Source organism: Siphateles boraxobius, unplaced genomic scaffold (assembly GCF_051911475.1).
Source record: "Siphateles boraxobius isolate OS27281-9 unplaced genomic scaffold, OSU_SipBor_1 22, whole genome shotgun sequence".
Classification (NCBI taxonomy): Eukaryota; Metazoa; Chordata; class Actinopteri; order Cypriniformes; family Leuciscidae; genus Siphateles; species Siphateles boraxobius.
Window position 1 is genome coordinate 29,353,711 of NW_027508833.1, and position 26,805 is coordinate 29,380,515.

At 36.7% G+C, this 26,805-nt stretch overlaps 1 protein-coding gene across 9 annotated transcripts in view; it reads left to right on the forward strand.

The window, feature by feature from the left end:
* Positions 1-26,805, forward strand: part of ehbp1 (EH domain binding protein 1) — a 153,825-nt gene that overhangs the window by 75,902 nt on the left and 51,118 nt on the right. For all 9 annotated transcript variants that reach the window (XM_077239519.1, XM_077239517.1, XM_077239511.1 and 6 more), the window contains 5 exons: positions 4,264-4,442; positions 12,845-12,893; positions 18,031-18,906; positions 20,691-20,732; positions 20,818-20,958. In XM_077239519.1, the coding sequence (XP_077095634.1) occupies positions 4,264-4,442; positions 12,845-12,893; positions 18,031-18,906; positions 20,691-20,732; positions 20,818-20,958 (1,287 nt within the window). The remainder of the gene's footprint in view (positions 1-4,263; positions 4,443-12,844; positions 12,894-18,030; positions 18,907-20,690; positions 20,733-20,817; positions 20,959-26,805) is intronic.

Here is a 26,805-nt window from a genome sequence, read left to right on the forward strand (position 1 = left end):
ATATTTAAACAGTGCTTATGAATAAGTTAAATAGTTTATATCTGAGCAGTTTATATTTAAACAATTGAGCAGTTTTTGAAATCGTTAACATTAGTACAGTTCAGAAGTTTATCTTTAAAAGACGTTTAGCTTATATTTAAACAATTCAATTTAAATTTGAACTATGTATTACAGTTGAAGTTTAGCAGTTTACATTAAAAGAATTAAGCAGTTTTTGAACAGTTCAGCAGTTTATATTTAAACAATGCTTATCAATAAGTTAAATAGTTTATATCTTAAACATTCATGTATCAAATTGAATAGGTTTACAGTGAGTTAGCTGTTATGTGTAAATCAGTTTACAGCGGAACAGTTCAGTAGTTTATATTTGAACATTACAGTTCAAGGGATAGTTCACCTAAAAATCTAAACATTCTGTCATCATTTACTCGCCATCAATTTGTTCCAAACCTGAATGAATTTATTTCTTCAGCTGAACACAAAAGAAGATATTTTGAAGAATATCGGTAACCAGACCGCAGAAGAAAGAAATTCATAAATGTTTGGATAAACTTGAGAGTGAGTAAATGATGACAGAATTTTCATTTTTGGCTGAACTATCCCTTTAACTGTGGAACAGTTTAATAGTTCACAGTAATACTTTAGCAAATGTAGCATTTTAGCAGATTTTCTTTTTTATAACGGATCATATCATTCATTGACAGTAGGACAGGTAGGCACTCTGAAGTCAACTCATTTTTACAGCAATGGAGGATGAATTAAGTAAGCCATGGTTCCTGAGAGGTTAAACGTGTCTTGGTGTGTCAGTGTTATTGTTTTCCTCCTGCTGTAAAGGTGCCACGGGGCACTGTTAGCCTAAAGAGCCGAGTGCTCCTAAACGACTGTTGTCTTCTAATTGCTTTAATAGCACCTGGCCGGTAATCCCAGGTAATTATTGAGCTGAAATTAGACAGCTACTTCAAACATCTCTTAAAAGGAGCAAAGACTGCCTCAGGAACTTACAGCTCTCTTATCATGCATGGCGGAAAAGTGACATGGAAAAGTGGTTGCGGGTTTTGCATTCGTGTGGAGCTTAACGTGTTCTTCCCCGCCCCCATGTAGCGTGTGTGTGTGTGTGTGTGTGTGTGTGTATGCACGGAATACACGTGCAGTATTCAGTAAATCACTGTTGTTGATCTCTGATTGAATATGAGACCTTTTAATATGAGGAATTCACTTTTCATAATTAAAAGCAAGCAACATAGTTTGAGGTCACTTAACAGATCGGGCATATCACAAAAGAAACAATAGTAAAATAAAAGGAAGAATAAAGCTGAAAACTTAAAAGCTTTACTCATTAATAATGTTCTCCTCTAAATGAGGTTCAGACTATGTAAGTGTTTTTTTTTCTTCACATAAAATAATACAACTATTGTACTTCATTGTTGGGTGTTTGTTTGTATTCATCTGTTTACTGTTGTGGTTGCTTCCGTAGCATTGTTATTAGTCTGTTTGTGTGTGTGCACATCTCTTTCTAAGGTAAAAAGGCTCCTGGAGCCCCAAGGGCCCCTCACTTGACTTTTCCTTCCTGCTCTTTCAAGACAACCTTAACCTTTCAGATTGTGCAGAAGGATGTATAAATGCACAAATAACACACTTGCCCTCTGTGGCATTCATTTGGATCTTAGCATTTAATTATAATAAACTAAAAGGCAAGCATTTGAAAATTTTAAAGGAAGTTACAGGTTCACCGTTTTGCCAATCTACTCAAACCACACCTTTAGGACGTCACGGTTCCCTTTATAATATCATTGGTTGTTTTTTTTAATAGTTTTTGAGTTTTGGTCTGTAATTTACATAAGTCTGTTCTAGGCCCCTCACAAGCATTTTTTTTTTCAAGTCTGTGCGTCCTTGAAACCTCCTGCAGTAGCAAATTGTGTCCAAAAGGGGGCGTTGTTAAGCTGCTGTACATGCGTGAAATGTTGACCAGCTGATGTATAGCGCTCTTATCAGGGGAATGGCAGTCTCTCTTCCTATGCACACACAGATCCATACAGATACCTGTCCTATGATAATGTATTTCTGCAGGATGAGCACTCTTTTATAACATGTTAGATTTGTATTTAGATGTGGAATCTATCAGGCTGCAGTTCATCAGATAGCTGCAAGTTTTGTCTCAGGCTATTTGATTATCGTTATTAAAAAGTTATTGTGAGGAAAAATGCGAGCGTGTGCACCGCAGAATATGAATTTCAAGAGATATGTATCCGTAACGCGGCGTCTCCATTTTTAACGGGATTATGTCCGAAAGTGGCCAGACTCCCGGTGCGAAGGGGTTCCTGCCTCTTTGTGTTTCTGGATTTGCGGGATTAGAATTCTCGTTCCTCCGTTTAGTTGGACTCTTAATCCAGACTGATACAGCTTCAAAGGCTGGTCTTTATTAATCATGTGTTTACATTATCCATGGTCATACACTCCTTACAGACCAAAGCTCTCATTAGAACGAGCATGTAAGTCTTTTGTGTGCAGTTTTCTGTGTGTTTGTTCAAATTAGACTGAGGGTTTCAGCAGAGGCGACTTTTAACAAAGCTAAGCTTATAAAGCTAATTGGAGAGAGATGGGTTGAATCTGATGTTCTTGATTGGAATTTAAGGACTTTTGAAGAAAAGAGAGACAATAAGAGGGTTGTGTTTGTATGTGTGCAAGAGAGAATAATAGTGAATATTTGAAAAATAGTCAAGGCTTGGACTAAATGAGTTGTGTGTGATTCAGGTTACAGTTAATGGTTCCGTATAATTAAAAGTTGTGTTTCTCTAATTCCTTTCCCTTTTCTGCACATACTGTATTATGCAACACATTGTGTCACTATTGTGAAAACGACAGAAGTTATCTTTTTCTTTTTCTTTTTCTTTTGTTCGTCTGGTGGTACATCGACAAGACTAGCCTGGCATTATTGGACCACTGTTTTGCATGCTCATGAATATTGATTTGGTTATGTATACTTTTATTTATTTAATATATAAATCAGTGCATTTCTTTTACTGTTCTGATAAATAAATAATCTTTGAGATATATTGATCTCAAGTCAAAACTGACATGTAATTAATTTACTTGTGTTTTAAATAGTGGTCGACCGATATGGGTTTTTTGATATCTTAGAGAGCAGGTTGGCTGATGGCCGATATAAAGCCGATATTTATATTTATATATCAAACATATATATATATATACACACACACACACACACACACATATATATATATATATATATATATACACTTTATATTTATAAACATCAATATTTAATAAATTTAATAAATATTTAAAAATATTTAAAATAAATATGCTTAGGCCCTATACTTTAGATGGCAACTTCTTGAATCTGCAATCCTATTACAGTATTTTTCACAAATAAAGTAATTGTTTAAAAATATATTAATATGTGAGTAAAAAGGAAGTAAACACTGTAACAGGGCACTCAGTAATCTGGTAATTTCATGTGCACTGATAATCATATTTTTACTTTGACTTTTGACAAGGTAACGCTAATTTTACATACAGCACACAGTTAATACGACATGAATATGACACAGTGGGCCACTGGATATAGCACAGCATATTTTAAAATGAAGGATTTTAAAGTGTTTCGATCGAGTCTCCTGTAAAGCTGATCTTCTGTTGGCATTCACTCGCTTCGCACGGACCGTCACTCGCAGGAACATGTTTATGCAGGCTACAAATGCACACTTCACAAGATATCACAGCTGGATTCGATTAAATCTGCAAGGTCTGTAAAAATTAAATGTTTATTAGATATTCAGAGATTTGTTTAAATTATGTAGAAGCGCATTTGCTGAATGTTGACGGTAAATGAAAAAGTATTTTAGCCTGATTGTTTTCATTTACAAATAATATAAAAGCAAACGCATTACTTTTTCGCATACCATTTACTTTCTTTGATTACCAGTTCTGTAGCCACCGGTTCTGTCTAACAAACTATTAGATTTGACTGACAGATAGACGGAGAATGTGAGTGAGCGCTGTGTGATCAAATTCAGGCGCTGCCGTTCCCTTCTCATGTGCTGGTGTTCTCAGCGCCGCCCGTCAAAATAAAAGTCTGCAGCGCCGTCAAAATAAAAGTCCCGCTTCCAACACATCGGCTAATCAGAAAAACTTATCGGCCGATGCCGATATATAAAAAAAAGCGATATATCGGCCATGGCGATATATCGGTCGACAACTAGTTTTAATTACACTCTTCCCTCTCTTTCTCTTTTTCTTTAGCCCAGTCCAATTCCCAGTCCTATTCTTGGTGGGAGGCCGAATGCAAGTCAGTCCCTATTGGCCTGGTGTCGTGAGGTCACGAAAAACTACAGAGGCGTCAAAATCACCAACTTCACCACTTCCTGGAGGAATGGACTGGCATTCTGTGCCCTTTTACACCACTTCAGACCTGACTTTATGTAAGCCATGAACATATATGACATACACACTCTTACATAAGCCTCAGCACACACAATATGTGATTCCTTTAGTGCATGGGTGATGCAACTTACCCCCTCTGTAAAAGGAGAGTTCAACCAAAAATGAAAATGGTGACATCTTGTTTTCTATTACACATACGGGAAAAAATCATATGGGTTTGGAGCGTCATGAGGGTGAGAAAATAACTTAAATTTCATTTTTGAGTGAACATGTTTAATGTTATGTCAAGAAGTAAGTTGACTATTAGTTGACAATCAAAACACCTTTTAGCCCACAGCTACCATTGGCAAAAGGCTTTAAGATTAATCTTTAGCCACACATTTACATGGATGTATATACTGCCAGTTCAATAGAAAAATTCCTCTTGCCATAAAATGTATTTTATCTACCGTGTAGAAAATGCATTTTGACATGCAAAAAAACCTCAACTCTTTTGATCATTAAAAAAAGTAAATCTTCTTTTGTGCTTTTCTCAATCACATTGACAAAAATTACAGTATGTACATTTTGTTAGATTAAGGTGGTGACAATTTGTCTACTGACACATATTACACCAGTCTCTCTATAGTTGTTTTTATAGTAACTCTTTACTCATAGAACACTATTAGGGGTGTCAGAGTCTCTTGAATAAACAGTACTCAGATTTACAACAAAAAATGTATGACACTATGGAGATTCACAGTTTTTATTGATTGTTCTTTTAATGTTAACCCATTATCAGCTGTTGCCTTTGATCAAAATAATCATCAGATGACTCAATAACAGAGACAGCCTAAACTCTATGTATACACAACTCACTTATTTCATCTCTCTCTCTCTCTCTCTCTCTCTCTCTCTCTGTGAGAATCTCACTCTGTGTGGGGGGTCTAATATGGTTTATGATGGAGATTTAATCCCTCTGTCTTATTTCTGAACATTTCTGTGTTTGGTCTCATCAGGAATGACTCAAATCCTCCTTAATTACTACACTTACAGCAGATTCATCACAGTGCTGACAGCGCCACGGCCAACCACCCTCTGGGTTTAGCATACACTAAAGTATCAGGAATCTGGCCGCCGTCTATTTAAGGAAGAGATTTGACTGATTTATTATCTGTTACTTTTGCACTGATTTCCATGTATCTAGACCTTTTTGTACCTTTTCTCTGTACCTTTCACACACACTGGCCTTAAGTGACAACCTGCATTTAAAATGTACCTTGTTTGCTGAATGCATTCATGTCATATTGTGCATCGTTGATCAGTGACAAAGATCAAAAATATATATATTTTTTAATCTCTGCAATGATTTTTCTGCTAGCATAACCAAGCGAGCATAAATATTGTTACGAATTAAATATTAACTCTACTTAAAGAGAACAAAACTACCCGTAACAATTAACAGGGATCTGATCAACAAGACCCCTGGAGTCCCCGCTCTCACTCCCAAGGCTTCAGAAACAACGGAACAGTCTTAAAGTGCAAAAAAGTATATTTATTAACATAAGTAGCTAAAGCTAAAAGTAGAAAAGCCAAAACAAATAACAAAACTAACTAATTTAAGGATACTAACCTGGAAATCAGATAACAAACAAAAGATACAAAAACTTCCCTCCCTACTTATCAAAAACAGGAGAAAACCAAATAATAAATAAAAGAGGCACCCACCTCCCTACCATGCTCCAAAAGGCTTTAACATAATCAATCACAACTTAACATAAGGTTGTGGTTCACATCAAATGTCTTTAACATGTACTAGTAGATCACAGTAACACATCTCTTCATCAAGGAAGCCATGAGAGCGGGGAGCTGTAGATCCATGATCCAGGAGACTTAAATGCAGCGCCAAGCACTCCCAATCAGGTCACTCGTTAGCAGCTCCACCTGTGAGTCATTACAGTGAGAGAAAAACTAGAGAGAAATAAGCACACCAAGGAAAACTAAACCAATACACTGTTCCCCAACATCACAAGACCAACACACTTCCACGTAACAATATTATACAATAATTTTGTAGTATACTTCTTTTTTTTTTTTTTAGTATGACGCTTAATTTCTTTGTCTGGGAGGGTACTGTTAATAAAAACACCGGTGTATGGACAAATCATTCCGGTTCACGTCTTTACTTTGAGAGTACTGTTAAAAAAAAACACCGGAAGATGGACTGTAATTGACCCAAACATCTCTTTTATATTGAAGAGTTGCTGGGAGAACAACTGGGTTACATGAGTCCTGCAGCTTGCTTTAGTTGGGGAGGTAAACATAGGAAAGTGTGTTCTAATGTTTATGGGTTGGTTTACTGCCTCATTGATTGTGTTTTCTTTTCCTTTATTTTTTTTAATATATGCTCCATTTGTTTTTGTTTTGTTTTGGGTTGTTGTCAGAGATATTAAGTAATTTAGTGGTGTACCAGCTTAGTTTATGCCACAGGTGCAGTGTTTATCCTTTCATACTTGACTATGTCCGATGTTTTAAGTAGAGGAGGAATCAGGAATGATAGAAAAGGTTTACATCATGGAATGTTAGAGGTCTTAATGGCCCTATTAAGGGATTCTAAAAAAAACCTGATCTTAAGCGTCTTAAATCCGATATAATCTTCGTTCAAGAGATACTATTCATTTACTCAAAAGCAAAAGAAAAAGAGAGAGATACATTTACTCAATTCAGATCATCTTAGGTTGCAGAAACCATGGGTGGGACAAATTTTCCATTGTAAATTAAATGCTAACGCAAGAGGAACAGCTATAATAATACACAAAAATCTGCTTCTAATGTTATTTCTCATCCTCAGGGTTGTTATATCATTGTGTCTGGAAAACTATTTCATATCCAGGTCTTGCTGGTGAATGTTTATGGCCCCAATAGACCTTATTCAGAGGAGTGCTATGACCGGTATGAAAGTGAGGCTGTTTTCAATGGCATCCGCTGTAAAAAGCTGTATGAAGCTAGATCACTTATACTTTTCCACAGCTCATATTGTCTTGAGTTTTTTTGTCTACTGAAATTTCTTGGAAAGATATTTTTGCTGTGTTTCATCAGCAGAACAATCCAAAAACACATTGTCTATCCCTCACAGTCACATTATATCATATACTTCTTTTATTAACAGAGTTAAAGGAAAAGGCAAAGGCTAATTGAGGCAATATCCAAAATTGACAGTCAGTACTTTAGTTCTCCTACACCAGGGGTCTCATTTATAAAACTGTGCGTAGGATCCTTACTAAAAGTATACGTGCGCCCGAAAGCCAAAAATGGCATACGCTAAAATAATATTCAGACTTATAAAACCGTGCGTACGCCAGAACCTGCGCAGAATTCACTTTATAAATGCCAGTCAGCGGAAGATTGTGCGCACGTGTCTCCTCCCCGAAAAACCATATATGGAGCTTACAACGCTTAGTTTTACTATGCATATCATCATCTGCATATCATTTGCATATAATTATTCATCCACGTGATAACATGTTTAATGGTACAAGACATTAGGAAAATATAAAATACGGCTGTGCCGTCACATTATATTAATAAAAATCATTTAGTAGCCTATCCTTGTCTTGTTTTTGAATAAATAAATAAATAAATAAATCAAATAGTGTAAAATACATTTCAGAGAAAGTTTTTCTCAATCTTTCCACTGGCCAAATAGTATTTTTAATTGATTTATATTTTTAATGGAAACAAGTAGACCTCATTGTACATTATTTGCACTAAACTATTTTCTAAGACAATCTGCTATTATCATAAGCAATTATCTGTGTAGTTAAAACAGCATGCCAGAGAAAGTGTTTCAAAAAGCATTGCATCCACAAATATTTAAAATTTATTGAATTTAAAAAAAATTTGTAACTTCTCAGTAATGATTTCATGTAGTTTAAGTGTTTAACTCCATTAATGAGAATAGCATATTTAATCTAAATGTTTATATCAGAAGTAAAACATAGTTTAAATCATTATTTTATTTATTTAAACTGTTATTGTGAACATGCACTGTATTTATGATTAGGACTCATAATGAAGATTTGCTAGGCTATATATATATATATATATATATATTAGGCTATATATATATTTCTGTATATGTATAATTTTCTTTAGATTTTCTATCTAAAAGTGACCAAAAAGACATTTAAGTCCAGCTCACCATAGGTGTCGCCAAACTGCTCCATCTCCAAAACGTTCGTACGCAGGGGGCGGAGTTTGCGTGCAGATGCGCAAATTTTCCCTTCAAGTTTGTTTTTATAAATCACAACTTATGTGTCGCAAGTGGCGTACGCCTCTTTCAGGGCCTGTTTTGTGCATACGCAACGGTTATAAATGAGGCCCCAGAACTTTATAAAGAAAGGATTGATCTTCAGACCCTGTATAATTTATTTTCTTTAATACAGCTTATTCTTCAGTCAGGAGGTTTTTTTTTTCTATGAACACAGTGATGAGGCTGGCTGACACTTAGCCCATCAACTTAAATCCAGATCATCAGCAAAACATATTTCCCAAACTGTAGATGATGGGGAATTAACTAATGATCCCCTTACAATTAATAACATTTTTATGAACTTTTATTCTAGACTTTGTAAATCAGAAACACATAAGGATCAGTCTCAATTGGTAGTTTTTTGATCAAATAAATTTCCCCACTATTTGAGCAGAACATAAAAAAGACTTGGATCATCCCTTGCAGCTGATCGAAGTCTAAAAAAGAAATATCTGAGGCCATATCAGCGTTGCAGAGTGGCAAGGCCCCAGTGCCTGATGGCTTTTCGATCCAATTCTATAAGAAGTTTTCTAGTAAATTATCTCCACTCCTACTTAATATTTTGAACATTCTTTAGTGTTGGGTCCGAGTCCACCTTTGTCGAGTCCGAGTCAAGTCCAAGTCCTTAACAATCGAGTCCGAGTCCAAGTCCGAGTCCAAAGAGGGCCGAGTCGGACTTGAGTCCGAGTCCTTAACATCCGAGTCCGAGTCGAGTCCAGCCGAGTCCACAAAGATTTAAATGATTTGAAATTGACCTTTCACAAAGACCCGCCCCTCTTAGTTACTGTTGCTACGTCCGACAAGCCGTTCCGCTCTCACTCCAAATTTTCTCACACAGTGAAAAAATATATTGCGGAGCAAAGAGGACACTGAATGTGCGCCAACATACAAGACAGAGCAGCCTACTTTTGGTATGAAATAAATACTCATCTTTTACATTTTTATAATTATTATGAAATTCAAACAATAAATCCTGTTTTGTGGTGCTTTAATGTGTAGGCCTCAGTTCAAGCAGCACATGAACTGATAATCTCTTAGTTATAGCACAAATTAAACATGAATGAAAATCAGAACTGCAAAAAGATATCAATACACACCATTTTTCAAGTTCAAGTCCACTGACTTTAATCTACTAACTGATTTGGTTTGTTTGTCGGACAAAAATGGTGGTATCTGCATTATGATTGGTCAGATCGCCTGTCAATCAAATTCCGGCAAAAGGTCTCAACACTGAGCTCTTAAATTAATATTTTAAACCTTACAAAATGATTGCAATGTATAGTCAAAGTCATACGTTTACCTGTTGTACATCTTTCAGAATCTGCAAGGTAATGCTCAAGAATGCAACACGATGCATTATGAGCCAGCGGTAAACTTTTGAGCAAATGGTGATGTTTAAAGTTTTCTTATTTTGTTTTACCTGCTAATATCTTTTTTAGCCTCTGAAAGGCAGGACTAAATTAATATAAATTTTCAACAAAATAAGAACAATTTACATCCAGTTTCATCCTTAATGGACTTCTTGAGCATCACTAAGTGTTTGCAGGGTTTGTAATAGTTGTGTATGAGTCCTTCAGTTGTCACCAGTGCGAAAAGGTGGATCTCACAATCATAGTCACTGCTAGTAAGGAGTCAAATATGCAGAAGATGCTGGAAAAGCAAATAATGTGCAGGAGCTGGAGGATTTTTCCTCATGAACAACCATTACAAAAAAACAAAAAAAAAATAGTTGTGGATACAAACACAAAATACAAGATAAATTACTTGATTGTAATATTGTGTGTCAAGTAATGATATTTACAATCAAGTAATTTGTCTTGTATTTTGTGTTTGTATTTTGTCTTGTGGACTAGGCTATTAAACATCTGTTATGTGAAAAAGCTTTTTCAGTGCAGTACTAAATAGAAACAATGTTTTTATGATCCTACTTATTAATAAATAAATAAAAATTCCATTTTGCAGATTTTGAAAGGTGTATGTAAACTTATGACTAAAGTGTAAATGTAACAAAATCATTAAATTATTAGACACCAAAATGTTGCTATGGCTATCACTTTCTCATGTTGCTATGGTTACTATGTCAATCATCGCAATTTCAAGACTCACAGGACAAAAATTTAGTGGATTCACTCCCACATTTAAATGCATTTATCACTCTTTATAATTTACAGTGTCAACGTAACCACTGGTCCTCTAGAAGAACGAAAAACAAAACTATTATTTAGATTGTCGATAGCGCTCCCTTTAAGGCATCACTTACCGCCTTCTGCACTCTCCCTAAAACTCTCGTCATAAACACTGAAGTGTCCACACTGCACAGTGAATCTCTCATTTATATCGCGTCAAGGCTTTGTTTATGAGGGGATTTGCGAAAGGATAAAGCTTGTGCTGATTCTGAACATACATTTTAAGCGAATTCTCCGCATGTTGACTCTAAAATGCCTCTGATTTGCCACTGTGTTCATGCGCTTAATATACATGTGTGTGATTGGCTAATGCTCCACGTGGAAACAACACAAGTAGTTTGGTTTTGTTTTTGAATAATATTGTGTCCTCTAGTGCCCGGACTCGACTGGACTCGGACATTTTTCCGAGTCTTAAATGTCCGAGTCCGTGTCAAGTCCAAGTACAAATTCATCCGAGTGCGTGACAAGTCCGAGTTCATTCAAAATTGGACTCGAGTCCGGACTCGAGTACCCCAACTCTAACATTCTTTATCTTAAGGAACCTTACCAAAATCTCTTACTGAAGCACTGATTACACTTCTATTGAATTGCGAGAAAGATCCAACAAAATGTAGTTCATATTGGCCAATTTCTTTGCTAAATGCAGATGTCAAAATTTAATTACTGGCCATCCGATTAGTCTCCCTTAGTCAATATCATCTCAGTTAATCTGATCGGTTTTATTAAAGGCTGGCACATATTCTCTAATGTTCATCACCTCTTAAATGTTCTTTACACCCCCCCCCCCCCACCCCCCCCCCCACCCCCATCTCAGAACACCCCTGAAGTTGTAGTACATTTACATTTACATTTTACATTTATTCATTTAGCTGACGCTTTTATCCAAAGCGACTTACAATTGCTATATATGTCAGAGGTCGCACGCCTCTGGAGCAACTAGGGGTTGAAAAAACGATTTCTTTGGCAAGGGACACTCGGCAGAGGTGCCCACTAAGCCCCTTTTTGTTTACAATTACAATTGAATCACTATCTCTGATATTAAAATCTGCGCCTTCATTCCATGAAATAAACAGTTGAGGTGTTGAACATAAGCTCTCATTATACGTGGATGACTTGCTGCTTTAGGTTTCAGATCCTGTATCATACATCATTGATATTATCAATGCCATGCACGATTTTAGGACTTTTCCGGGCTATAAGTTGAATATCTAAAAGTGAATGCATGGCTGTTGACAAACATCTTAAAGCATATTAAAATACCACGTAAACATGTAAACAATATTAAAAGCTTGATTTTCACCACAGGGGGACTTTAACTAATGCATAATTTTTATTTTGTTTTAAATTTCTTTTATTATCATTATTATTGCAATTATTTTTATTCATTTTCTTTTGTCTTTTGTACTATTACAGTTTAATTTACATCTTCTCTAAGGCAGTCTGTTCTGGGAAGGTTGGGGTACACGATTTAATATAGAATCAAATCTCAGTAAATGAACTTTACAGTATTACCAGATGAAAAGGCAGTTTAACTTGATGTGCTTATAAATGCCATTTCATGTGGAGAAAGGCTTTTAAAACGCATTGTTTCTTAGGGGACAGTACCCAGCCCACATCAAGGTTTAAATGACATGTAGTGAGTGCTTATGATAAAAGAAAAATGAAGGATATTGTCCATTTTTAGAGTAGCCCCACTACTGTTTCCCCAGCTAAAGAGAGGAAAGACCCCAGGAGCACTGTGGGTACGGTGATGGAGTACGAGAGATGAAATGTTTAATGTGTTGAGTGCTTGAGTAAAGGGTGTGTGTGTGTCTAATTTTGCTTGCACTCACACGCACTCTATTAGTTGTGTTGATTGCAGAGCTGTGAAATTGCATGTTACAGTTCTACAGCCATTACATGAGATGCATATTTAAAGCTAACTCTCTCTCTCTCTCTCTCGCTGTTCTTTCCTCCCTCCTAGTGACTACAAGGCTCTCAATCCTCAAGATATTAAAGAAAACAACAAAAAGGTAAATGGTACACACTCTCTTTCTCTCTCCGTTTTTTTGTGCATCAGTAATCCTCCTCATAGGTGATTTATTTTGTTATAAATCTGATTCACTCCCACCCAGCGTTCTCTAATTGCCACTTTCAGAATGCGGCTCCCCTGCCGACACTGATGGAAAGAGTGTACGTGTGTGTGTTTTTGTTCGTGTTTGTGTGGATGGAGTAAGTCACCTGGGAGTTGTAAGATAGCATCATAATTCATAAACATGCTATAAATAAACTTTACAGGCTTCTCCACAGAGAGAGAATAAAAGAGAGAGAAATAAAGGGATATTAATCACACACTTAGAGGAAAAAGCAGGGAAAATGAGGTCTAAACAGAAGACACACACAACGTAAACTTCTGAAGAACTCCCATTAACTACTGTTGTTCTTAAATTAAGTATAATTGCTAGACACGACCCAAGCCCTTATAGACTTTTTAAATTATATATACACACACACACACACACTCACACACACACACATATATATACACACACACACACGTATATTTATATATATATATATATATATATATATATGTGTGTGTGTGTGTGTGTGTGTGTGTGTGTGTGTGTATGTATATATATATATATATATATATGTATAGGTGTGTGTATATATATATATATATATATATATATATATATATGTGTGTGTGTGTATATATTTGTGTGTGTGTTTTTATATATATATGGGTATATGTGTGTGTGTGTGTGTGTGTGTGTGTGTGTGTGTGTGTGTGTGTGTGTGTGTGTGTAGTAAACTATTATAAAAAAATTCTATTTGAATATATTTTAAAGTAATTTATTCCTGTCATTGCATATCGTGTGATAAATTTAAGCAGCCATTACTCTAGTTTTCAGTGTCACATGATCCTTCAGAAATCATTCTTATATGCTCAAGAAACTTTTCTTGTTATCATCAATTTTGAAAACTGTTGTGCTGCTTAATATTTTTGTGGAAACCGTGATGCATTGTTTCAACATTCTTTGATGAATAGCAAGGATTAATTTTAAAAAATTGTAACAATGTTGAAATCTTTACTGTCAGTTGTAATCAGTTTAATGCGTCCTTGCTGAATAAAAGTATTCATTTCTTAAAAAAGAAGAAAAAACACTAAACCTTAAACTTTTGAATGGTAGCATGAAAACCAAAGCACCTGCTCAGATAATGATGACAGTTATACTGCAAAGTTAATGCAGAAGTTCTCAGTCCTGCTCCTAGAGATCTGCCTTTACACACTCTTCCTTTCATTTTCAGCTGAACTTATTTATCTGCTTCAGGTAGATATTCACGAGCACGATTTGTTTTTTCCCTCACTTTTTTGTCACTTTCTCCCTCTCTCTCTTGTTATTGTTGTACATTATACCGTGTTCCATTCATTCAAGAATTTTCAGTGGGATGTGCGCAACAAATGGGCTTTGAGAGCGTGAGAGAGAGAGAGCGAGGAAGGTGTGGATATTGCTGTCAACTCTCAAATCCTGTTTAAATAAACCGCCAGGTGGCTGTGCCAACAAGGATTATTCCAAGCATCTCTCTTCCTCTCTGTCTCCCTAAAAACACACAAAATGCACAGCAGCGCACAATACGAAACAAATGTATATTTGCTGAAGAGTTGCTTCCTGGATTTGTTCGGAATCTATTTGGATTAGTGGATGTATAAAACTTAATTCCTCTGTAATTCCGCTCCATTGATTGATCACTGTATTCTGGAGTGCTGCAGATTATCTCTTATTTCAGCCCTCAGATTAACTCCATTTAGACTTCATTAGGTGTGTTTAATGTGCTCCTTGCGCTCTCCCACCATTCCTTTCATCTGTCATCACTTTATCCCTGCGGTCACTTCCTGACTTCATTTCCTGCCCTCTCATTCAGTGACTATCATATACACAATTTTCCTCTCTCCAACACACCGAAAGTGTGCGTACTCTCATTCCCTTTGAACGATAAATGACTATCCCGAGCTGAGGAGGTTAAGAGCACTCTCTATACAGCCCCAAACACACACATTTATATAATGCATTCATTTCCATGTGATAGAATCAGCGCGACCCTCTCTGGCACAGCCGTGATTGCAATAATCTCCATTGAAATATGACAGATAAGAGCAATCAATAGCAGAGGGGAGAGGAGGTTTGGTCATACAGGCAGTGAAAAGAATTATTTTCTCTGTGTGTGTCGAGAGAGAAACTAGCAGTAATTTCCCATGATATCTGATCTGTGCGTGCACGTGTGCGCCTGCGTGTATGTGTTCCTGTGTTCCTCGATAAATGTGCAGACGGGGGGGGGGGGAGCCCCCTGGCTGTGTGTGTGACTGACAGCGATGGATACCTGTCAATCATTCAGCGATGTCATTCACAAAACAAAATGCTTTTCATTGTCCGTTTAGCGTGGGGGAGGGGCCGACAGACTGGAGCAGGAAGAGAAAGTCTTAAACACACAATCGCACAGTTCACACGGGTTATTAGTGCTGCTGCATCATTTATGCACTGAAATGGTAAACAGCACATTTCTGTCCGTTGAATAAATAGGTTTGGTAGTTGTTGACGCAGTACATCAGAAGTGTAATTTAAGGGTTTAATCACACTCGCACACAACCTGATGTTTACATGGTGTATTTATTTTAATCAAGCATCATTTTCTGTTTTGAAGACTTGAGCAATGAAACTGAGAGACACCACAGGAACTTGTTGTGCTTCCTGTAAACAGACATGAATACAAACACTTTGTAATCTATGTAATTGAATTATATTATTTTTAATTATAAATATTAATAATTATATATAATTGTATACTTTTTATTATATACTCTACCATTCAAAAGTTTGGGGTCAATATTTAAATATAATAATAATAATTATCAGTAACAATGCATTCATTTGATCAAAATGATGGTAAAATCATTTACAATGTTGTAAAAAAAAAATCAGTTTCAAATAAATGCTGTTCTTTTGAATTTATCAAAAAATCCTGAAAATATGTATCACACTTTCCACAAAATTATTAAGAAGATTAATTGTTTTCAACGTTGATAATAAGAAATGTTTCTTGAACACCAAATCAGCATATTAGAATGATTTCTAGAATGATCATGTGACTGAAGACTGGAGTAATGATGCTGAAAATTCAGCTTTGTCATCACAGGATAAATAAAATGGTTAAATTCATTAAAACACTATTTTAATAGTAATGATTATTCACAATGTATTGCTGTTTTTACTGTAAATATAAATTTTTTTATGCAAATAATATCATTAAACTGTTTTTCCCTAGTTTCCCTAGTATGTTTATTTCTGCCAAAAACTGATTGTGTAACATGCAAAGGAAAATGACATTTGGGCCTCAATCAGCTGCAGTGTAGCTTAAGTTTAAGAATCTCAATCAGACACTTTAGTTTCGTTCATTCCACCAATTATTCACTCTTTCTTTAGAGCTAAAACCCAAACAACACATACCTGAAAACTCTTTGTTTTCCCACCCTTCTTAGTTCCCCTTTTTTTCCATTCATCTGTCTGTACCTTACATTTGCCTTGCTCTGCAAAGCTCTGCGTCACCATTGTTAGCCTCCAGCAAACAGGAAAAAGAGAAGGCACGAGAGAAAGAAAGATGAGATTAATTGTAAATTGAGAATCGGCTTACCTTTGATTATCCCTCCCCTCCCTTTCTCTTGCGTTCTCTTTCTCTCGCTCACGCCAATAAAGGGGACAACCCTGATAAAGTCAGTAGCTGGGTAAGCAGCAGTGGTTGAGACAATAGTCAACACTGGTCAACAGGCTGAATTCTCTCGGCCATCAGCTCGGCTCTGATAGCAGCTCTGATAAGCCCAATCTAGGGGAGGGCGAGACAGAAGCCTAATTTGCAGGCTTGGCTTTATGCTGTTGTATTCTCAGATTCTTAAGAGAAAGAGAAAGTAACTTTTCTTTCATTCATTCGGTGGATTACCGTGATAATGTCAGCCAGTTTACTTTCACTTCTTCCTTCCGTTTCTCTCTCTCTCCCTCCCTCTATCTCCCGATCGGGGATTGAGTTTGGCTGTTTGATTATCTGCCTGTTCTCCTCAACCGGACAAATCAGTGCAATTATACTCACTGCCGAGAGAGAGAGAGAGTGACGGAAAGGGGAGAAAGTGAGGGAGATGGAAGGAGAGAGAGTGGGAGATATATGCGATAAGACTGAGGCAGGATTAGTTTAGTGTTTCTTGGTATCGTGCTCTCTTATCATGGAGAACCATCCTTGACATTAGCTGTCACCGCCTGCCGCATCCTACTGATCCCAGCTTGTCTTATCCCAAATCTAATTCCTGCATGCATCCTACACCCTAACTGTTTCTCCTTCCCATCACCCTACAACCCTTTTCCTTTTCACCCTTTACCCTGTCATTTTCTTTTTCCCTTCATCCTATACGTTGGCGTTCCGTCCCACCCTAAACCCTGTAGTTTACCCTTTCACCCTTCATTCATTTTCACCCCTCAACCTGCACCCTGTCTGTCCCTTTCACTTTTATGCTATTGCTTTCTCCCTAGTTTACTTTACTACTTTACATTTTCATCATACCTCATATTTTCCCCTATTATATTCTCTCCAAACCCAACCCTTCCACCTTACCCAAAGTAGTCCAAACTAACACCCGCCATGCGTCAAATACAAGTAGATATTGGCTTTGATAGATAAATCAATAAAACAGAAAAGACTTTCTGTAAAAAACTGTTAAAAATGTATATATTTAATTGATTAATTGTTTTATTTATTTATTTATAAAACAATTGTCTGACCCAGATTTGTATTTATTTTGTTTTGAATTTTTAAGAATGATGGTCTGACCCATAATTATAATTTTTTTTATTTTGATGAATTATTTGGTTGACGGGTTTTACTTTGTAATCTTGCCTATGTTCTATCATGTATTCTATTGTTCTATCTATCTATCATTCTATCTATCATGTGTTCTATTGTTTAATCGTTTATTTTTATTTCTTTTTTTATAAAACGATTACCTGACTTAGAATTGTATTTGTCTATTTTTAGTTTTTTTAAGAGTTATAGTCTGAACCAGAAAAAAAAAATCCCCAACTATTTGCACTTCAGAATACATTGTTGATGTTTTTATGTCTGCAGGCATATGATGTTTTTGCCAGTCTGGGAATCTCTCGGCTCCTAGAGCCGTCTGACATGGTTCTGCTGGCGATCCCGGATAAGCTGACAGTGATGACGTATCTGTATCAGATCCGCGCACATTTCAGTGGTGAGGAACTCAACGTCGTGCAGATCGAAGCCAACAGCAGTCGTAGCACATACAAAGTTGGAGATTTCGAAACAGACACAAACAGTTCTATTGACCAAGACAAGTTCTACGCCGAACTCAACGACATAAACCGTGAGCCCACTGATCAAGATGCCGCAGAAAGTAATAGTGAGCATGGTGAGAAAGAAGAGGAAGTGAAGTCAGTCGTGACAGGCGGGGGATCTGGTTCTCTGTCCGTCTCACCTGGGGAAGTTTTAAAAGAAGTAACTCCATCTTTACGGTTGTCTAAAGCAGGCCGCGATTCTCCAGCAGCTCCAACGATCACAGAACTTCACCCACGATCCGCCCAGAGCACCAGAACCAGCCTGGAGACCTCCACTAGCCAACCTCCAGCTGCAGAACAGAAAAAGCTCCTCAAAGCAGATACACTGGACATGGGTGACCTGTCTCACAGGCTGGAGAGAGAAAAGGAGAGAGGGCAGTCGGGTGGGTTGACCAGCGCTGACACCAGAGTCTCCAGGGAGCAGCACGAGGCCCCACGACCTGCCGAAAAACAAACTGAATCTGGGTTGCCCACATGGCAGACTGGGTCTTCTCTAGCAAACACACACAAACTGAGCTTCACGTACAACAGAGACACTGATCTTATCAAGAAGAAGAGAGCTAGTTTGCGCCACTCGGAATCTGACAGCACATCAGACAGCAGTGCCCAGACCAACCACACACACACACCCGCTAAACACACACAGGTAAATGTCAACACACACACACACACACACACACGCATGCTTAGATATGCACATATTTCTGAATACAAAATGACAACATCTGTCAGACAGAATGACAGAACTACAGTCAGACATTCATTTTTTGTTGTTCTATCTATGTGTCTCTCTCTAAAGTCTATAAACCTTATGTCTGTCTGTCCTGTCTGTCTTTTTCTCTATCATTCTATCTGTTTATTTATTCATCTTTCTGTCATTGGCTCTATCATTCTGTCTGTCATAATATCTATAATTCTGTATTTTTTGTGTCTGTCTGTCATTTGTTCTATCATCCTACTATTCTTTTTATCGGTTGTCCTATCTTTCACTCTGTCGTTCTATATTTAATTATCTCTAAGGTCTATAAACTTGTCTGTTTGTTGTTTGTTCTGTTGTTCATTATATTGTTCTGTCTGTCTTGTCTATCTGTTTGGCTTCTCTTTCTATCTGTCCATCTATCTGTTTGTCTCTGTCTATCTTTTTCTGATAGTTTTTAACAAAACTTTTTAATTTTTCTGGTAAAAATAACATCATCAAGTGTCATGAATTTCTATGTATTTCTGTTGACTTTATCTTTACTTCCATTCAAATTGTAATTCTGCATCACGTTTGCTACCTCAGTTTAAATTATATTCAAATTCAGAATTTGAATTAGAATTTAGAAGTAATTTTAAATTCAATTTCACACAACCCTGATTCCCAATATTCCGGATAACCTAGAAATAACAGGGAATTTCAAGTGTGATTTCCAGGCCTAGAAAAGTCATGAAAAAATTAGTTGAAAAATTTCCTAAAAGCTCATGGAAATTTCTAACATTAATATTTAAAGTAAAACATTTTTTTTAAATATTTAAATAAAGAAATTACACTTTATTTGTGTAATGTAAAATTTATTTTTAAAGTACAATCATCACAAACAACTGGAAAAGTCATAGAACCATTTTGGAAATTCATTGGTCTAAAAGTGTGGGATCCATATTAAACGTTCCAACACAAGCAAGTCAACAACATCAGACCACACACACACTTTCAGGTAACAAACACAGGTAGATACACATGCAAGTTAAATGATTAATGCCCTGAAAACTCCCAACAGAAAAGCAGTTACAACTTAAATGGAAAAGCTAGCATATAAAATCAAAGCACATAAAACTGTTTGAAGCGTTATACATGTTTGATATTTTTGCCATTTTGTGAGACGCCTGATCGGCACAGACAGCAGCCGCGTGTCACTCGGAGTGGCATGTCATTATGTACAGGCCGTCCCGCCTGCAGCTCTAATACTGACACGGGTTATAGCGTGTTCCGCATGAGAGCCTCTCCTCATCTATACAGCATGCGCACACACACTTGCAGGTGTGGCAGCACAGCCAACTTTTATCACACACTCTCCATGTATCACTGTCATTTCTTCCACTGAATAACTTTCCAGCTTAGATTTGTCCTGATTTTATTTTGACATGTCATCAAGGCCTCTGCTGTGGCATGAGAGGTGCGCTACCATGGTGACATTTACTTGCCACAGCCTTAAGTTTGTTGGCACTTCATTTGGCTGTTTTACTGAATGTGTTGCACAGTGTAGTTGCCCTCTCACCCACAATGTTAAGTGATCAGGGCAAACGTCACTCTATCTCCTCTCAGCTGTCAGAATCACAGCCATACCAATCTGATGATAATTTATAGCGTTTAGAAGAGATGCTAATCTGACTCGGATATAGGGGAATGAGGCATCTACTGATTTGTCTACCTACTTTTTTTTTTTTCTTCAGGAAATCGTAACTGCCCCAGGGTCTGACAACAAGGAAGAGAAGGTAAAAGAGATCATGGTTATACAAATACAAAAGGAAACTTTGTTACATTCAAAATTGAATGAAAACCTCTTGCTCTCAATTGCAGAAGGTCTTGTCTCGTCAAGAGGAGCTGAAGGAGAGGGCCAGGCTGCTATTGGAACAGGCCCGTAGAGATGCTGCTATGAAGGCTGGAAACAAAAGCACCTCTAACGCACTGTCGCCTACACACACTCCACAGATTATTGATGTGAGTTCAAACACATACACACCTTTACTTGGATATTGACATTCAGGAGAGACTTCTGTTTTTTACACTGACTTTTTGTGAGAAGTCTCTTATGCTTACCAAGACTTCATTTATTTGATTAAAAATACAGGAACAACGGCAATATTGTGAAAAATGGTTACAATTTAAAATAAGATTTTTCTTTTTTAATATATATTCAAATGTCATTTAATACCTGTGACAACAAAGCTGAATTTTCAGAAGCTATTACTCTAGTGTTCAGTGTCACATGATGCTTCAGAAATCATTTTAATTTGCTAAGTTTGATCAAGAAGCATTTCTTCTTATTATTAATGTGGAAAACAGTTGTGCTGTTTAATATTTTTGTAAAATCCATTATACATTTTTTCAGGATTTTTTTAACGAATAGAACATTTATTTAAAATAGTAATCTTTTGTAATATTATAAATGTCTATTTAAAAAAAAAAAAGGTTTATAAAAAATTAGTTTATTTTAAAAAAATCATTAAGACAGACTAAGACCCAGCCGTTAAAGCTATTTTTTCGCATTTTAATAATTACATTTTTTCCAAAATAAAACTAATTTCTTGGGACAAACTATTCCATAAACTATTGCCAAGTAGAAATACACACCTAGAAGGTCCTTTCTATGGCTCCTCTCAGGACCTGTCAGACAGGAAGTAATAGAGATTAATATTATTCTATAGCCAAGAGCCTGCATGCCAAAGTCTCTCATTTCACACAGGACAAGTCTTTAAGGGTTACTCAAGGGCTCCAGGTAGTGATGTAGGAAGTGACCAGTCAGAGAACATCAAACTCTACTGAGCTCAGTACTGCAAGACGGCTGACACTCAACGTAAAAAAGCTCAGGTCACATCCGAATAACATTTCAGTTCTCCTGACATCCTGTTTTAGGGGAAGCATAGTGTGAAACGCAGTGGCATAAACATACAGAACCACAGGGGAGGGAGTTTCAGGACATGATGAAATATCTGGCATGTGGTGGATTTATTCAGACGTTTTGCTGTATGAATTTTAAAAGGAAATGAGATGCCCTTGAATGAAATGCATAAGAAGGCAAAGAACAGGAACAGGAGGGCACCTCAGTGGGATGCTGCCATAAATTAAGGTTTTTTTCAAAGAACAATATTTCCTTTTCTAGCCGTCTCTTTCTCCTGCAAAAGTCCTCTGCAGTCTGATGAAGGGGAGATGGTCCTCATCCCGTATATTAACCCCGTGTGTGTGTTCACAATGCCTCCATCCCAAGGACGATGTGTGCTAATGAGGCTTCAGTGCATTAGCGTGCCAGAATATTGAATTGTTTCACTTTTTAATAGAAAACATTGATCAAAAGGGAGCGTTGCTTGGCACGCTGGTAATTGTTAGTGATTTAGATTAGATTAGTTGATGTCTTGTTTTGATTAGTAGGCCCTGTTATCTTATCACTGGCCTCTGCATGAAGCTCCTCCGCTAAGAAGAGACTTTACGCTTTAGCATGCAGAGGGAATATTTTAATTAAATTAAGACTTGTTTCATTCTTTCAAAGTGTAGATAGAGATGGAGGGGTGAAAGTGAGGATGGATGAGAGCGAGAGAGTGAGTGAAGTCATTGGGGTGTAATGAGCACTTTAGTATGGGCTGAAATACTGTGTGTTTCTGTTTATTGCTAATTGTTAAACGTTCTTGACATTCAGATAAAAGAAGAGCAGGGAACTTTTGATTAGTTTTAGAATTAATATTCAATGGATGGATGAGAAAGAGAAAAAAAGAAAGAAAAAATAAATAAATATATATATATATATATTTTAATTTGCCTAAATTTGAAAAATGTGTCTAAATTTACTGTTCCTCTTTTGAGAAAATGGACCCCAAAATTGAACCACTGTTCAAAAGTTTGGGGTCAGTAAAATTTTGTTGTTGAAAGAAATTGATCATTTTAGGATGCATTCAGTTGATCAAAAGTTATAGGAAACACATGAATACAAAGTTCAAAACGCCTTTGATAATTATCAAAGAATCCTGAAAAAAATGTGAATATAGATTGATAATATTAATAAGAAATGTTTCTTGAGCACCAGATCAGCATATTACAATGATTTCTGAATAGATCATGTGACACTGAAGACTGGAGTAATGCTGAAAATTCAGCTATTCCATCACAGGAATAAATTACATTTCGAAATTTAAAAACATAGAAAATAGTTATTTCCATTTGTAATAACATTTAAAAAAAAAAAAAAAAAAAAAAAAATATATATATATATATATATATAATCAAATAAATGCAGCCTTGGTGAGCATAAGCTACTTCTTTCAAAAACAAATCATTTTTGCTAGGATGTGATGTATATGACATACGGCTATTGGCATCTTTTTTATAGCGAGTAGCCCTTCATTATTTATTAGAGGGGGAAAAAAAGTTTGTCAAACCATTTCAAGGGGTCTTTTAAATAAAGCACTGCTTCTCTATGGTTGCAGTATTGTTAGCAGTTAGCATACATGCTTGATTGTGTGTGAAGATGGCCAGCGGGTCAGTCATTGTCCACAGTCAGTGGTGTGTATCAATGGGCCATCAGTGAGCCCACCCCTCTCATCAGAACTGCTCTGTGTGTGTGTGTGTGTGTGTGTGTGCTTCTCTTGTTCTTTTACATGCCATGTTAATTGTGCTCCATTGTGCTGCGATGGCTCTCTTGCTTTGATCTTTGTCACCACTGTCTGTCTCCCTCACACACTCTCTCTTTCTCTCGTTCGCTCTCTGTCTCCCTGGTATCCTACTCATTGCTAACTCTGTGTATATGTGTGTGTTTAGGCCTTTGATAGTAGGCTAACGGTATAAATTGTTTAGTAGTGGTCATTGTAATATGGGTAGGTGGCCTTCACAATCCATTAAGACCAAACCTCTGCGTCGCTCTCATGTTCTTCACCCCCTGGTGAGAGCAAATCGCTAATTAATGAACATTTAGAAAAAGCACAGCGGTACAACATCTCCTTTATGCTAGTATACACATACATGCACTCTTTAAGGAATGTTTCAGGCTTAATTTAAGTGCTATTTACATTTCTGGCATAGTGTTACAGCAAGATCTTTTAATTCCAGTAATTCCAGAAGATTTAAATCACAGTGAAGCACCAGTGTTATTTTAATATTATTTATATGATATTCTTGTATTTATTAATATTTTAAAGTTTTATTTTTATGTTTTCAAGTTTTAGTAATTTGATGTGCTTTTTAAAAAACATTTATTTTATATTTATAAAAATATATTTATATTTTAGTTTTAGTAATTTTAGTACTTCTTCAATTTAAACTTTATTTAAGCTAGGTGCCAAGGCAGCATTTCTTATTTTTGTTTGAGTGTATCTAATATTTTTTAGTTTAGTTTATTTCAGCTCTAACAGTCCTTTCCAGGTTACCAGAGTTATGTCGTAATGACAACAAAGATGAAAGACAATTTCAACATTTAAAGTGTTTCTGTCACACTAGTTTCATGCTAACAAGTTTTATTGCAAAAAATTTAAACACTATTTTAATTTTTACTGCCTTGTCTTGTTACACTGTGCAATTTTACAATTTATGGCTTTAACACTCCCCCACTTTTTTTCATTCTTTCATGGGCAACACCTTAGTAAAGAGAATCTGTCAGTTTCCTCTTCCTTCTTTTCTGTCCTCGATGAAGAAAAAGCCACGGAGAAGGAGCGATAGTTTGGGGAAATGATTTTTATTTATGTAGTCCTTTAAATCATAAAAAAGGGAGGGAGGGAGGCAGAAAAAGGGGACAGTGCATTTCCTCAGATTTTCTCAAGCATTAGTTGATCAGTGCAGTAATTTCACAGCGCTTTGGCCAGGGTAATTATGGAGGATATGGCGAGGGGGAGGAAAAAGAGAGGGAAAAGATTCCAGGTGAGCTTCCTCGTGTTCACTGGCTCGTTATGATTAGTTTAATTGGACTGTGTTTGATTTTTTCCGACGAGGCCCTGCTTCACCCTCCTGACTCTCTTCTCCGTCCTCAGCCCTCCCTCCTGCTCTGTGTGACAGTGCGGTGACTTTTCAGAGCCGCCCATGACCCTCCCTCTCAGAGAGAAACGGAGCAAACCTTTGAACTTGTGGCGGCCTCCCTGTGCGCTTGTGCGTGTGTGTTTTGAGGCTAACCGCTGCCTCTATCATGTTCAGTTTTCTGCCTTGTTTGACTGCGACGTCAGTCATAAAATCAGCACGTAATCAAATATATTGCTTTTTCTATGTAAATCTGTTTTCCGTGCTGACGCACCACGTACGGCAGTATCTCTCTCTCTCTCTCTCTGTCTCTCTCTCTGTAGTCCACAGTCGTTAGCGTCTGCCCACCTCTGATGCGTGAGAGTCAGTGGGAAGGCCCGGGGAAGACCAATTGTCCCAGCAAGCACCAGAGACTCAGAGTTAATTGGGCCAATTAGGCCACAGTCGTCCTCCTGTTCTCTGTTCTTTGGGTCTGACGCCCTCAAACGATTCCCTTAGACTTTCAAAGGAACTGTGACTGTGCCTTCCATATGCATTTTAACATGGTGACGTGACTACACAGCCTCTCTCGCGCTGCATTCCGATTGTCTTTTTAGTTCGGAAACCTTTCTTTTTCTGGTGGATTCTCGTCTAATGAAACAGAATGGATAGAGGTAGTTGAAGGGCTGTGAGTGTGGAGATCAAAGCGGTTGGTTGGAACAGAGAAACTGTTAGAGAGAGAGAGAGGGAGAGAGAGACGCCCCTCCAATCTCTTCATGAGTTGTGATCAAGCCACTGCTCTCTCCGGCATTACGCACACACAGTTATTTCTCAGTGGGGCTGTCTCCTCTTTTTCTTTCTTTTTTTCTCATCTCTCTTTTTCTCTCTCTCTTTCCAACACAACAACCACTCTTTTCTTCTCTTTCACTACATCATTCCCTTCTCTCTTTCCTACCGCCCTTCAGTTTTTAACCTCATTCATATGTTGGTCTCCTATGAATAAAATATGAAGGATAAAGGCATAAAGTTTAAGTTCATTTTGATATGAAATTGCAATTGTTTAATCCAGTTATTTCAGTCGGACTGAAAAGTGTTTGTTTAGAGAGAGCGAGAGAGAGAGAGAGAGCTAAGAGTGTGTGTGTCTGTGTGAACACTTTAATTAAAGAAAGTAAGTACAAGCATTAGTACTATATTTTCCAGTAACTTGATTTTCTTTCGCATTAGTACATTTTAATACAATGGTCATGCTCCAAGTCTTGCTAAAGACTGAAAAATATAAAACTTTTTAAAGTTAATATGAACCTTAAAAATGTGCATTGTTGTCCGCAACCCATTTTACTTTTGTAATTTGATGTATTTCTGAGCAGAAATTGATATTCATTGATTCAGAATAAAAAATGGGCGTTACATACTAGAACGATGCCATATTTGCTTTTTTTTTTCTTCCAGTTTTGCAGAATGCAAGTTTGCTAAAACAACTAGCTAGTTAACTATTTGTTTGAAATTAAACAATACCGTGCACAGCCTACACATCATTCATCGTCAGTATGTTTTGTTTTTTGAAAGAAAAAAATACTTTTATTTATGAGGGATGCATTCAATTCTATTTCAACTAAATGCTGTTATTTTGAACTTTTAATTTATCACAAAATCCTTGAAAAGTATGATGTTTTTACAAGATATATTAATCAGCAACTGTTTGCAACATTGATAAAAATAAGATATGTTTCTTGAGCACAAAATCAGCATATTAGAATGATTTCTGAAGGATTATGTGACTCTGAAGACTGGAGTAATGATGCTGAAAATTCAACTTTGACATCACAGGAATAAATTAGCTTTTAAAATGTATTAACTGAAATTTAACATTTTAAT